The sequence below is a fragment of the Lacerta agilis genome, chromosome 1, assembly GCF_009819535.1.
Source record: "Lacerta agilis isolate rLacAgi1 chromosome 1, rLacAgi1.pri, whole genome shotgun sequence".
Taxonomy (NCBI): domain Eukaryota; kingdom Metazoa; phylum Chordata; class Lepidosauria; order Squamata; family Lacertidae; genus Lacerta; species Lacerta agilis.
The window spans coordinates 33,787,146-33,801,296 of record NC_046312.1 but is presented as its reverse complement, the minus strand read 5'-3'; the positions used below and the strand labels follow the sequence as shown (position 1 = coordinate 33,801,296).

Genomic DNA, 14,151 nt, shown 5'->3' with positions numbered 1-14,151 from the left:
GAGTCCCCATTAGCTAAAGTGGTACCTCAGGTTAAGAACAGTTTCAGGTTAAGAATGGACCTCCAGAACAAATTGAGTTCTTAACCCAGGGTACCACTGTATATATTTGATTTATATTCAGCCGTTGCGTAATAATTGTCATTGTTGGAATCTGAAAAAGTTTAATTTTCCACAAGAGATTTTTTTTTTAAAGGATGGGACCATCCTGTGTGTTATTGTGCCATTTTTCTTTATTTCCGTGGCGGTCCCCTGCTGATTAGAAAAGCACAATACACAGTTGTTAACTGTTGGAAGGGAAATTAATTGAATATGTAACAAGCACTTAATTAAATCAGTGGTTTCCTAATAACAATAACACTTCCTTTCATTTTGGCAATTAAATATTTAAGCCTGTAGTTGAATATTGATTAGGATGTTACAGTTGTGGAAATCAGTAGGGAATGAACTGCAGTACCAAAGAAATAACGTGGGGCGTGAACAAGCTGGAAGCTGGGAAACTTTACTGCGGACCTGTTCTGTGAGTGCTAGGCACTGCATGCATTCGGCTGGCCTTTTAGCTTGAGTTTTGGTATAGCAGGGCCACGGAATTCTGCACTGCAGCACAAATTACTTCAAATCCCGTTTTTGGTTCCAGACCAGAGTGGAGACTGGAAAGAAAACAGAATGCCCAATGGTGCATGGAAGTCCGACATGCTTTCCTTTGTCACCCTAAAATAGGTCATCGTCTATGAATTTTTGTTCCCATCGGGTGATTGCAGCAGACAAAAAGGGAGAATACTCTCCATTTCCGTAGAAGACTGTAAGGCAGGGTTCTGTCTAGCAATAAAATAAAAAATTATGAATAGTGTTTCTTTAACAAATAGTTTGAATGACTTTGGCAGTGTGTGTATTTCAGCTGATTTTCATTCAAGTGTTGCTACTTACCGCGCTGAAATATGAGTAACATCAGTGCTAGTAAAATTTAGCGCATGTATAAAATATTGAGCTTAAATGTCAATTTATGGTCTTCATACAGGTGACATTCCTCTACATGTCCACATAAGAGAAACATCTGATGCTGGCAAGCCTATTGTGGTCTCTCAGCCCCAGAGTGACGTGGTGAGTTTTAATGGAGTTTGCGTACAAATCTCATCTTGTTCATTTCTGCCTTACTTATTACAGCGCATGTGTCCCCTTGTCTCTTTATACCTGTTTGCTTATGGATCATGATTTGAACAGCAATTCAGCTAAGATAATTTATTACTTAAACCCTGCCCATGTGGCCGGGTCTCCCCAGCCACTCTGAGCAGCTCCCAGCAGAATATTAAAAACACAATAAAACATAAAACATTAAAAACTTCCCTAAATAGGACTACCTTCAGATGTATTCTAAAAGTCAGATAGTTGTTTATTTCCTTGACATCTGATGGGAAGGCATTCCACAGGGCGGGTGCCACTACCAAGAAGGCCCTTTCCCTGGTTCCCTGTAACTTCATTTCTCACAGTGAGGGAACCGCCAGAAGGCCCTCGGCGCTGGACCTCCGTGTCCGGGCTGAACGATGGGGGTGAAGACGCTCCTTCAGGTATACAGGGCCAAGGCCATTTAGGGCTTTAAAGGTCAGCACCAACACTTCGAATTGTGCTCGGAAAGATCCTTCCATGCTAAGAAATAAAAGGAAAATTCAGAAGATTTAATAAATAGACCTTGAAGAACACTTTTCACATTATTAGAAATTATTATAGCTGAAGGCCCAGTTTTATCTGATGATGAATGGAATATTAAACCTGCACATTTTCATTAGAAATTGGAGGTATTTGTAACATGATGAGCACCCCTGTGCAATCCAGCTACCATTTTATGCCCCCAAAATGTTCCAAAGTGGGGTGAAAAGGATTTGCTCACTGCCTTCCTGTCCTAATGTCTAATTAGAAAGCCAACAAGGTGCATTTTTAAAATAATAATAATAATAATTATGTTGTTACTTTTAACATGTTTATAACAAAGGAAATAATATTACCTGTGCATTCTTTTAAAATAGAAAATTAAGATATTTATTGTGTCATATTGTCTGTGCTTAGGAACTCTGAGATATTTCTGAAGTTGAGGCCCCGAGGTCTTTTGCAGTCCGCTGTTCTTCTTTAGTTACATCTTGAGAGCATTTCTGCCATTTTTTGGCTGTTTTATTTCTCTTTGCACTACAGAGCAGGCCTTTGGCCTCCAATTGATGGGTCAGCAAATTGTTAATGTTAAGCTGTCAACTTTTTCCTTTGCTAAGGAAAACGCACGCCTTTCTTTGCAGAAAGATGAGCTATAGAAAATCCCATTTAGAAACCTCAAACCGAAAAGAACAGAAAAATCTCTAAACTGAGAACATAGTTTATTAATATGAAGACAGTTCAGAATGATAAATAAGAACTGTAAATTTCTCCTTTCCATTTCCCTCCATTACAATTCCCTTGTTTCACTTCAATCCGTCTTGTGCTGCTTAGAAATGATGGCACAAACAGTTCAATCCAGCTTTATAATCATGTAAATAGCCCATTAGGAAGAATATGAGTAGGAGGAAAAAGTTCAGCGTGTGTACATGTTAAGTTTACGAAAAGTGGAATCCAGGTTTGTTGTGGTTTTGATTGTTTCTTGCCTGCTGATGAAGGATGCAACAAGAAGGGAAATACCTTATGAAAAACTCACAAATTATTTTCCATTACAGGGATCCCCCCCCCCCAATAGCTAATGATCCTATATAGGAGTTGCAGTTGGTACTTTCCAGTGCAAGGTCTCCCCATCCCATCCAGCTGAACCGAAATTTCATGGCACAGAAGCTGCATTATTTGTCAACATTCTGTTGTGCATTTTTTCTCTTACAATTATAAAGTGTCTAAACGTTTCATTACATAACAGCTCAGCCAAGGGGTGGGAGCTGGTTTGCTGGTGACAGACAGCCAGTTTGTTGCATGTTTTATATAATATTTTATGCTGTTTTACTCTGACCTAGGAGATAAACACATTGCCATTTTTAAATATTTTTACAGGCCCAAGCCTATCTGAAGATTGCTGCTGAAATAGTGAAAAGACTTCCAGTTTCTCCAACTTAAAGCCATATTTTTGAGGTTCTGTGACTAGAACTCTACCATTTCAAGTGTGGCGTAGGATGTGACAGAAGAAATGATATATTATGGAACACGCCTTATCTTTTATTTTGTCTTGGAAAATTAAACGTCAGTACCAACTTAGTGCAATTGTCATATCAAACATTTGAAGCAAACTTTCAGCATGCTTTAGCAGCAAAAAGCACCAAAGACCGAACTCGTATTTGGAACTCAGGATTTTTAGTGCATCCTTCAGTAGGCCTGGTCTTGAAGAGGAAGAAATGTTTAAAGAGATTTTAGCACCTTTATGTAGGTACACTGACAAACATCAGAATGCACCACTGCATGTGTGGTCAGTTTGTTTCTCTCTGTCATGTGTCTGAATTAAAGATGAAGATACTAGAAATGTAAGATAATTATGCTCAGCTTTGAAGAGTTATCATTAGCCAAGATTCACTTATAAGCAGTCAAACAATTAACTTAGAATCCCAAGAACTGGCTTTTTTATGCATTCTCTTATCAGCTTATGTTCGATCATAAGATAATTTTCTTATTGTAATTGTCTGGGGAAATTGCTCCATTTCCTTTGTCTTTTTGAGCCTGAATAAACCCAAAAATCAGCAACAAGCTCTTCATTAAAATTAGATGCATCTGAGATCAGGTTGCCAAAGGAGGAAACAAGTGATAAAAATTAATTACTGATGGTTGCATATATGAATATTTTCCCGTTAGGAAATAATAGCCCTGAATCTATAAACAAAAGATCTAATTGCCCTTTTTTATCACTGCATACGGCGTGGTTTTGTCTGAATTTCCTACTGCTTTAAGTCTTGCATCATTATTTTCTGCTGATAGAGCTGGTCACAGCAGGGGGAGGGGGAACTGAATATGAATGCATCTAGGCTTACATAAACTGAAAGTGTGTTTGTGCATAATGGTGTATTAGTGTCTCTCTATTCAATTCTACATCTTTTTGGTTCATGCCACTATTTGTTCCTGTTATATAGGTTCTAATGATAACGTACAATGACTCATACACAGAATAAGCAAGACAACGGGTTGTATTCAATATAGCGCTAAGGTGAACATTCCATCAGCACAATAATTTATCCTTCGTGGTGGAACATTCTCCACCCCTGCTCTCACCCCCCCCCCTGCATGCCCTCTAAATCTGTTTCCCTTGCCTTGCAGATCTGGGGATAGCTTGTGCTAGTCCAAAAAGTTAGGCCTAAAATTTTACTGAAAAAAGTTATGTGAGTAGCTGTCTGATTTTAGACTGAATTCCTGCCATTTTATTCTCCAGTATATACTATTCAAATAAATACAGTCTCCCTATGAATTCACAGGATCTGAAATAAAACGTGGTAATGATACTATAGGTAATGGGAAATAAGCTTTCTATCAAGGCTTTCCAAAGCAGGCTTCCCAAGGGAGTGAAAGCTAGATAGATAGTGCTGAGGCCTTATTGCAGGAGGGCATCTCTCAGCACCACTTAGTTATTTAGTGGTTCATATTGTAGGATCAAGGTGCCTCCCATTCATCCTTTATACTGAGCTTGACTATGATGACTTTTATATAGCACTGATTGGCTTTTGGAGAGACTGGATCCAGATGCACCATTCTCAAGTTTCCATCTTGGAAGGACAAAGGCACAGATCTTCTCCCTCTTGTTTATACTGAGCGTTGGCAAACTGATTCTTTGATTAAAAGTTTCCTAGAGCATCCATGAAACGTTTCTTTACTTTTGTGTTGCAAATTTTAGTGTTGTGTTTAAACAAGAAAGAAGGAATTTCAGCAATTTAGTAACAATATAAATCAGCAATACTGATTTACAAATCCTTGCATCTTTTATCCACAACAGGATCAAGGTAGCCTGTGCATGCATGTATGAATGCTATTGTTGCCATGTTGACTTCTGTTTGAAATACACTAGTAAGAGTTGTTTGGCATCCCATCTGTCTCAGGAGACAATGGAAGATTGTGCCTTCCGGGGTGAAGACAAACCATTGGAGAGTTACAGCACCAGCTGTGGCTGTAGAGACCGATATGAGAGAGACATGTTTTGTTGCAGCTGATGCACGTGTAGCATGGCGTTTCTTCTTTCTGTGCTTCTCTCAGAGGTCATTCCTTCTCTGGTTCCTGCTTTGGATACATAACCTGACAGTCTCCAGACATTGCAGTTGTCTGCAAGAGATTCCCACATGGTTGGGTTAATGTTGCCATCACATCCTGGCATGTGATGCTCCAAATCTTCCTGATGCAGCGCATGTGGGAGGCATAATTCATGGCAGGTAAAAGTTCCCCATGTCTCACTACCATAAAGTGGTGTGCTCAGTACGCAAGCCTGGTAGACCTTCTTCTTGGTATTGGTCATTGGCCTCACATTCTCCCATACCCTTTTGGAGAGGCAAGCCGTTGCTACAGCTCCCTTGCCAAAATGCTCAGCATTGATGGAGAAGTTGTTGGTTTTGGTGGAGCCCAGGTAGAAAAAAATGTCTAGCATCTCAAGCGTGTGGTCACCAATGCTGATGCTTGGAGTGCTGGTGATGTTCTGACCCAGGGTGTTGGTCTTTGTCAGGTTGATGGTAAGGCCGAACTCCCTGCAGGTTTGGGCAAAACTGTTGATGAGACTCTGTAGATCTTCCTTGGAGTGTGCTGTCAACGCTGCAAACAACATCTCTCAGATAAGGACCTGCTGCACTTTTGTCTTGGCATGGAGACATGCCAGGTTGAACAGATCCCTGTCGCTCCTTGAATGGATTTATGCACTGTCTTCAGTCTCGCTGAAGGCATATGAAAGCAACAAGGAGAAGAATATGCACAAAGAGTTGGCTTGAGAACATAACCCTATTTTACACCACTCTTTATAGGGAAGGCATCCGAGGATGAGCTGTCATATTAGACAGGTTATTGTGGAAGAACATGGTCATCTGGTGGAGCTTCCTACTTCATTGAGCAGTGTGAAGAGTCCTTTTTGACTGCCGACCCATTGATTTCAGTATTCTCTTGCTGGTATTGATTAAATTGCTTTTTAATCACTGGTATATGTTGGATGGATTTATTGTATTTTACATACTTTTGGAACCTGCTCTGTGGTCACTTGATGTGATGAAAGGTGGTCTCCAATTTTTTGAAGCAAAATATCATTTAAGATATCCAGATGTGTCTCACTGTTATGGTAATTTTGAAAAATCAAATGAGAACACATCAGTTCTACTCTGTTTACTGTTTGTTCCTCTTTTCTTGTAAGTTATACGTTTTATCAGTTGCTTTTCCAATGCTGAAAATTCAGTATTGTTGCTATTTCATACTTGCAGATGTGTTAGTTGATTACAGAACTGAGCTGCTTTACTTTACTTTTCTATCTAAAAATAAATAGCTTAGTATTTTGTTAAAACAACAGCAACAATAAACTCTGTGCTATCTTACAGTAAAAATTGCAGATGTTGCTAAAGCTAGCCGCTGCAGAAAGCCATTAAAATACTTCAAAAAAAGGAGCCAAAGACCTGCTGAAATAGAACAGTCTTAAATGACCAAACACAAGTAAAGATAGAGCCAGGTGATTTGGAAAATCAATAAAAAAATAATTTTTTTTGGGGGGGGGAGGCAGAGCCAGGTGGACCTCCTTTGAGAGGACGTTCCAGAGTCTGAACGTCTGAATGTGTGAAATGTTTCTGTTGAAAAGCATTGTGTTTTGATGCGATACAGAAGTCCTGTTTCATACGTTTCGGGGTTTAAGAGCTCTTATGTGAATTAAAGTTGAAAAATGACCATAAAGTTGGCGGGCGGTCTTGGGTGGGGGGGGGAGACTTCTAGGTGCCTGGAGAAAGTTATTTTTGTGGAACACTTGATGGAAAATTCTAAACAAAATGTGACCCCAAAGGAGGATTCAACCCTGAACTAAATATTTTTTCCAAACACCTGGAGCTCCTTCCACCCCATCATATATAAAGTCATCAAATCTTGCATGTGTATGGCAAATGACTCTGTCTGCATTTGAAATTATCTGCCAGGACCACAACACTGACTGGGAACATAAACTGTCCCAGTGTAAAAGCCAGGCCCAGGGCACGGTCAGTTGAGAAAACTGGGACCAGGATGGTCAGGCCATCCCCTGGCAGGGACCTTGGGCTTGACTGTTCCATTTTCTAGAGAGATGGGATATAGCAGCATTGGGGGCCCTCCTTGGAGTGTTGCCCACAGGTAAAGAGTGTGGAGAGAGACGGGGACAGAATGAGTAGAGAAAGCTGGCTGAGAAAGAACCAGTATGAAGTAACGACATCTGTACTGAGTCCACAAAAAAGCAATTTTTCTGAACAGCTTATCAATTATAGGAGTGGAACTAACTGCTGAGTGAACATGTATAGGTTTGAGCATCCTTTTTTATATTACTTTACCAACATCCCCACACTCTTAACACAATTCCACCCACCCCCCAGTGGGTGAAAAAGCAGGGGGGGCTGTTTTGAGGGCAGAAAAAGTGGCTGATGGTGAGGTGGTTAAGGAGTACTTCCCCACTATTCTTTCCTGCAAACTGGCGCCCTGTTTCATTTATTTTAAAATAATCTGACTTTTCATGTTTCCTGTGCAATCTCTGATCTGGCCCCATCATAAAACACTTTCCATGCTAGTTTCAAGAGGCTGCATTCTAGGGACTCTGAATACTCCATGACGGAATGATGGCAGCAGCTCCAATCCAGCTGGGCTTGATGTTGTGAGAATAGTTATGTAAAAGTACCAACCATGCTGTGCAATTAAACTTTCCCTACAGAGTAGGAAGAGTAGTCATGGCATAATTGTACACGTCATATAATTGTGCTATTAGCGCAATTAAATGCGTATTTATTTCTCTGGCTGCTTTCTCCACTCTTTATTTTTAGCTGGTGTTCTAAATAAAACTGCTGATAGGGAAGCAAATTAACCTCAAGTGTTTCTTCACACAAAATAAGAGATTTAAGTACCGGTATACAGTTCTTGAGCTTCTTCTCTTTCCTTTTTTGTAATATAAAGCATTTCCTCAGATTTTGATGGTCAGACACATGTGTGGTTGTGTTTAGCAACTTAGGCCACATTTTAACGGCTGGTGTGAATACCTTATAAACTGCTGTATGTACAAATGTGTACCCTCAAATTATGTTCAATAATGGTAACATTTGGTAAATGTTTTGCCAGTCCTGAAACTTCGTAAATGTATTTTTGGCTTGCAAATCTTGGGGATTTAAGGTCCTAGAGATAGCTTTGTGACTGTGGCACAAGGCAAGTATTTTCAGATAAATCTGTATCACTTCCAACACCATAGCTACGCTGTTTGCCTAAGCTTTGTAAGGTTGACAGTATCATACAGAAAGAGCTATAGAAACACTTGTTTTTCCATACATCATATGTATGTATTCTGTCGAAATATGCTCATGTGCATCTCACCTTTTAAACAGCTAAGCATAGGTTGCCCTTAAATCTTTCTTTTATAGTAGCAGGTTTGATATAAATTAAACCAGGCATGTCCAACAGGTAGATCGTGATCTACTGGTAGATCACTGGACGTATGCGGTAGATCACTGGTTCAACTGAACAACTGTGGCTCAACATTTTACCTCCTCCCCAAAATGGGCCTTCCTCCTTCCTAAAAAAAGCTCAACTTTGACCTGAACCCCCCAAAAGGGGTTAGATCACTGCCAGTTTTTAATTCTGTGAGTAGATCACAGTCTCTTGGGAGTTGGCCACCCCTGAATTAAACAATTGTTTTAATGCGCAGGTGCTCAACAATAACATGTTGGCTTTACTATGTATGCTTACCTAGAATCATAGAATCATAGAGTTGGAAGAGACCACAAGGGCCATCCAGTCCAACCCCCTGCCAAGCAGGAAACACCATCAAAGCATTCCTGACAGATGGCTGTCAAGCCTCCGCTTAAAGACCTCCAAAGAAGGAGCCTCCACCACACTCCTTGGCAGCAAATTCCACTGTCGAACACTCTTACTGTCAGGAAGTTCTTACTAATGTTTACCTGTACTGCTTCAGCCTATATTTTGATTTTATAGCCACTTCACTTACTGAAATGCAATTTTATTCTTGTTTTAGTCTAGTTTTAATATGAAAATGAATTGCAACTCAATAGTCAGTTGGCGCTGCCCTTAAATAAATTATGCAGCTGAAGTTAAGATATGCATCTGCAGGGACCAATTTGCCAAAGGATTCTTATCAGCTGTAAAGTAAAATTGTTCAGTGGTTTCGGAGAAGAAGATGCAAGGGTAGAAGAACTAACCTGGAGGCCAGGAACCTGTGGCCCTTCAGATCTTGTTGAACTCCAGGATGGGTGGTGGGCAGTATAGTACAGCAGCAGCATGGGTTAGCAACCCCTGAACTACCCCAACACAACTTTTCCAAGGATTGTGGGACAGCGCTGAAGATCTGATACAGTTCCAAACCCCAATAGCTGTTTTTCAAGGAGCTGTAGCTCAGGGATAGAGTGCAAGCTTTGCCTCCTGATGATCTTAGGTTCAAACTCTGGCATCTCAAGTTCAAGTGATGTGAAGAACCCAAGAGGGCCACTGCCAGTAAGAGTAGCCAAGAGATGGACAAACAGTATGATCTGATATAAGGCAGCTTCCTGTCTCTAAATCTAAAGAAAAGTTGGGTGTTCCAATCACAGATTTCATGGGTCATAGGCCTGAATTGCAGGCAAAATTCTACCATTTTCTTGAGTCACATCTGATGGGGGACAATTTGGTTTTAAGACCTCAGTATTATCTGCTACATAGCAAGTATACCTGCTTATTTGGAAGTGAAGCCTCTCCCCTATCCCCTGGCTGGTGTTTCAGTAAACTCTGTACATTATGGTATGGTTGAATATTCAGCAATCTAGAAATACTTCCTTAGTGACTCTCCCACTGCAACTGGCAACAAAGGGACTATTTGGGTTTTCATGTTTGCACATCAACAGTAGTCTTGACCTGAATTTGACCCAGGCTGACTTTATCCAAAACTGATCAAAGATCAAAACAGAATATTATATGGCTGCCCATAATTGCAATACACACTTGCTGCTATAGTTTCTTTTGGTTATATAGTGTTTGTTTTATTTTGTAGTATTATTAGTCTTCGCATATTTTTTATTTATTGTGTAGGGACGCGGGACGTGATCAGAAGGTTGACGGTTCAAATTTGCGTCATGGGGTGAGCTCCCGTTGCTTTGTCCCAGCTTCTGCCAACCTAGCAATTCAAAAGCATGCCAGTACGAGTAGATAGATAGGTACATCTCTGGCAGGAAGGTAAATGGCGTTTCGTCTTCCGTCATGGTGTTCTGTTGTGCCAGAAGCGGTTCAGCCATGCTGGCTACATGACCTGGAAAGCTGTCTGTGGACAAATGGCGGCTCTCTCAGCCTGAAAGCGAGATGAGTGCCGCAACCCCATAGTCGCCTTTGACTGGACTTGGGGTCCTTTACCATTACCTTATTTATTGTGTATTTGAAAGATCTATATTTTCTTCACAGAAGTGAAAGTAATGATTGCCAGCAATGAGTAAACAGACCACATCTTGTTTCTGGAACAGGATACTTCTAAAAGCAGTAATAAAACCATGCAAGGGAGTTAAATGTTAAAAACTTCCATTTCCTTCTCACAACAGCTGCATCTTGGAGAGGTTCTGATAAGGGGCTGAAGAACAGGAAGGCACTTGCAGCCAAAAGAGAGTAAGTGTGAGCTCTTGGGTGCCATGTTGTGATCGTCGGATGAAGGGCGGCATACAAATTCAGTAAATAACAATAAAATAAAACCTGTGACCCTCTGCATGCATACCAGATGCTCTGCCACTGAGCCATGACCCTTCCCCATTATAATGGCAGGGCTCTTTTCTAGGTTGTGGGGCTCAGCTGAGCAGGTTGAATGAGAATTCAAGCTGGGGAGAGTCAGGTGGAACAGAGGCACTGAACACTTTCTCTGCTGTTTGCTGTTTCCCCAATGCCTTCCCCAGGCTGCTTTCTACCTCAAAATAAGCCCAGTTAGGACAGAAGCACCTGGGGAAGGGGGGAGAGAGAGAGGCACAAACAGCAGATAGGTAAAGGGTTCAGCACCCCCTTCCCTCCCAATACACCTTTATTTGAAATAGCTTCTCCACTCCATCACTTTAATTCAGGCTTCCTCAACCTCAGCCCTCCAGATATTTTGAAACTACAATTCCTATTATCCCTGACCACTGGTACTGCTAGCTAGGGATCATGGGAGTTGTAGGCCAAAAACATCTGGAGGGCCGAGGTTGAGGAAGCCTGCTTAAGACCCATTTGACACCAACTCACTTTCTAAGTTTGGCAGCCTGCTATAGCAGTTCACGTTCTGAGACATTCATTCTGCCACCTTGTGTGATTTTGTCTGAATTTTTCAACCATTGACCTCTTGCCTTTATTTCCGATTTGATCATATTAGGGGAAGGTGATTCAACGATGATTATAGCAATATTTTTCCAACCTCTTTTTTGTTTTTATCTCCCTCCTATTATCCTTTGCATCTGTTTTAGATTTGAAAGAGGGGGTGGCTATCTCATATTGCACCATATCTCTGCCAAAACTCCAAAAACAGCTTGGGTTCTCTCTCTTAGATCTATGGACACAGAACCATATTTTATGAGCTGCTATATTTTTAGCCAAGCAGGAAAAGGACTAGGAAGCAGTCGGTCACTAAATGGAACTAATCGCAGATGTGGTATTCATAACATTGACTTGTTTTGTCTTCATTTTATGCATTACTCTGTGGTTTGGATCTTGATTCTTGACTCAATTTATTACAGCCAAACAGCTACTATTTTCTGTTATAGTTAAATTTAATAGTATTGTCTTTCTAGCAAAGAAACCTCAGCTTCCACTTGTTAACGTACATTTTTACTTATATCTTTGTTGATAATCTGGGATTGAATATTCCCTACGATGACTATAACTAAATCACTTCTCTTTTGGGCCATGTATATGTTTGGGCAAGCTTGTTAGGGAAACATCTGCTGTCCTTTTTATTTCATTTTGGAAGCGATACTAAAATTACTTTGATTTAAATAGTACCAAGATTTGGGAGCTTGCTTCTTGCGGTCTAGATTTGCCTCATTTCCCTGTAAGAAACTAAGAACAACATTTAAAATAGCGATGGATTTGGGTTTTTTAAAAAGGATTTTATTTTACAATTTATTTGGAGGAAAATATTCCTGCCATTGCAGGGGGTTGGACTAGATGAGCCTCGTGGTCCCTTCCAACTCTACAATTCTATGGTTCTAATAATAAATACCTGTGGTTAGTGATTTAAATACAGGTATTTTCTGTAGGATGCAAAGCAACCATTTTTAAATCCACGAGCAATGTCTGTTGTGGCTAATTTTTGGGGAAACATGGCAATGGTTATGTTGGTGTCACTAGAAAGGATAAATCCTTGGCCAGAGTATCATACTCCAACTGTATCCAATCTCAATTTCTCCCTCACACACACACTGTGCTTGCTTAGGCTGTGTACACACGATACTCGTAAATTGCATTCCCCACTGCAAGAACCCTGTTAACTGTAGTCAAAACAAAATAAAAAACAAAAAAATCCTTCCAGTAGCACCTTAGAGACCAACTAAGTTTGTTCTTGGTATGAGCTTTGGTGTGCATGCACACTTCTTCAGATAACTGTAGTTTGTTAAGGGTGCTGAGCAGGGCCAGATTTAAGTTTGATGAGGCCCTAAGCTATTGAAGGTAATGGAGACCTTTATATGTCCAGCTGTCCTTTGTCAAGAAAAAATTGTCGCTGTTTTTTGTGTTGAATATATGCTATATGGTAATTTATGGACCTAATAGGTATCTAAAGCCATTTGCACATTTTGCTATGCAACCAGTCCATGCAAAATGTAGGCACCCTATATATAGAAATTAACAAACCAGTGATATTTTAGGGAGCAGGCTAGCAGGCGGGGCCCATTACTTACATCATAGGAACCTACACAACACAAAACGCTGTTGCTGTATGTATGTATGTTTTATTTTATTTGTTTTTTATCTTATATTTTGGAAATGTACATCTAGGTTTTTCCCCCCTTTAAATATTTTTGGGGCCCCCAAAAGAATGGGGCCCTAAGCTATAGCTTGTTTAGCTTATATGTAAATCTGGCACTGGTCCTGAGCATTAGACCTCTGTGTGGGGTAAACTACAGTTCACGGGAGTCTGGTGTGGGTGGGTGCTTAAAATGTACAGTGTGTGCACAGCCTTAATCTCTTTAAGTTAGGGCTTGTCCACACTTCCATCCACCCTGTGCCTAGAAAGCACAGGACGGAGCGGTTTTGAATTTGCCCTGCCACCTTCCCTGGGAAAACCCTCTCTGTCACTGAACTGTAGCACAATCCACAGAAAACCCAACTGACGTTTGCTGCAATTCAGTGGCGAAAAACGGGTTTTCCTGGGGGGGAAGCAGCAGGACGAGCAGAAATGTGGACACACCCTTGATTCAAGCAGCTTTGAAGGGTTTCAACCATTGATTCCAACTCTACTATGGTTACAGGTAGGTAGCCGTGTTCGTCTGCCATAGTCAAAACAAAATAATAATAAAAAATTCCTTCCAGTAGCACCTTAGAGACCAACTAAGTTTGTTCTTGGTATGAGCTTCTGCATGCACACGAAAGCTCATACCAAGAACAAACTTAGTTGGTCTCTAAGGTGCTACTGGAAGGAATTTTTTATTTTATTTTGTTTTAACTCTACTACGGTTGAGATACAGTTCCTTAAATTATTTGCAGTGGTCTCATGTATTCTTTGATTGTATTATTCAAAATTATTATAGTAAACAGCTCATTTGAATTGTTTCAATTGCCAGAAGAACACATATGCCATCTCAATATTATTTTAAAGATTAATGTTGGATAAACTTGTTAGACCTATGTAATGTTGACTTCTGCAAACAGCATGTATGCATCTGTATTTGTTTACATTCAGATATATGCTTCACAGTGTTCTGAATGCTTGCTTCCAGTGCTCTCTGCTATGACTAATGTTAGAAGTCTCTTTTTTTCTTTTTAATGATTTTCCATCCACTTAAACATGGGAGTCATTTCCCTCTCAACCGGCTATGGTTC

At 40.4% G+C, this 14,151-nt stretch overlaps 1 protein-coding gene across 7 annotated transcripts in view; it reads left to right on the top strand.

The window, feature by feature from the left end:
* NUBPL (nucleotide binding protein like) overlaps positions 1 to 3,693 on the top strand; it is a 50,283-nt gene extending 46,590 nt beyond the window's left edge. For all 7 annotated transcript variants that reach the window (XM_033143943.1, XM_033143924.1, XM_033143933.1 and 4 more), the window contains 2 exons: positions 1,016 to 1,098; positions 3,013 to 3,693. In XM_033143943.1, the coding sequence (XP_032999834.1) occupies positions 1,016 to 1,098; positions 3,013 to 3,075 (146 nt within the window). In that variant the 3' untranslated portion in view covers positions 3,076 to 3,693. The remainder of the gene's footprint in view (positions 1 to 1,015; positions 1,099 to 3,012) is intronic.
* The last annotated feature ends 10,458 nt before the right edge of the window (positions 3,694 to 14,151 follow it).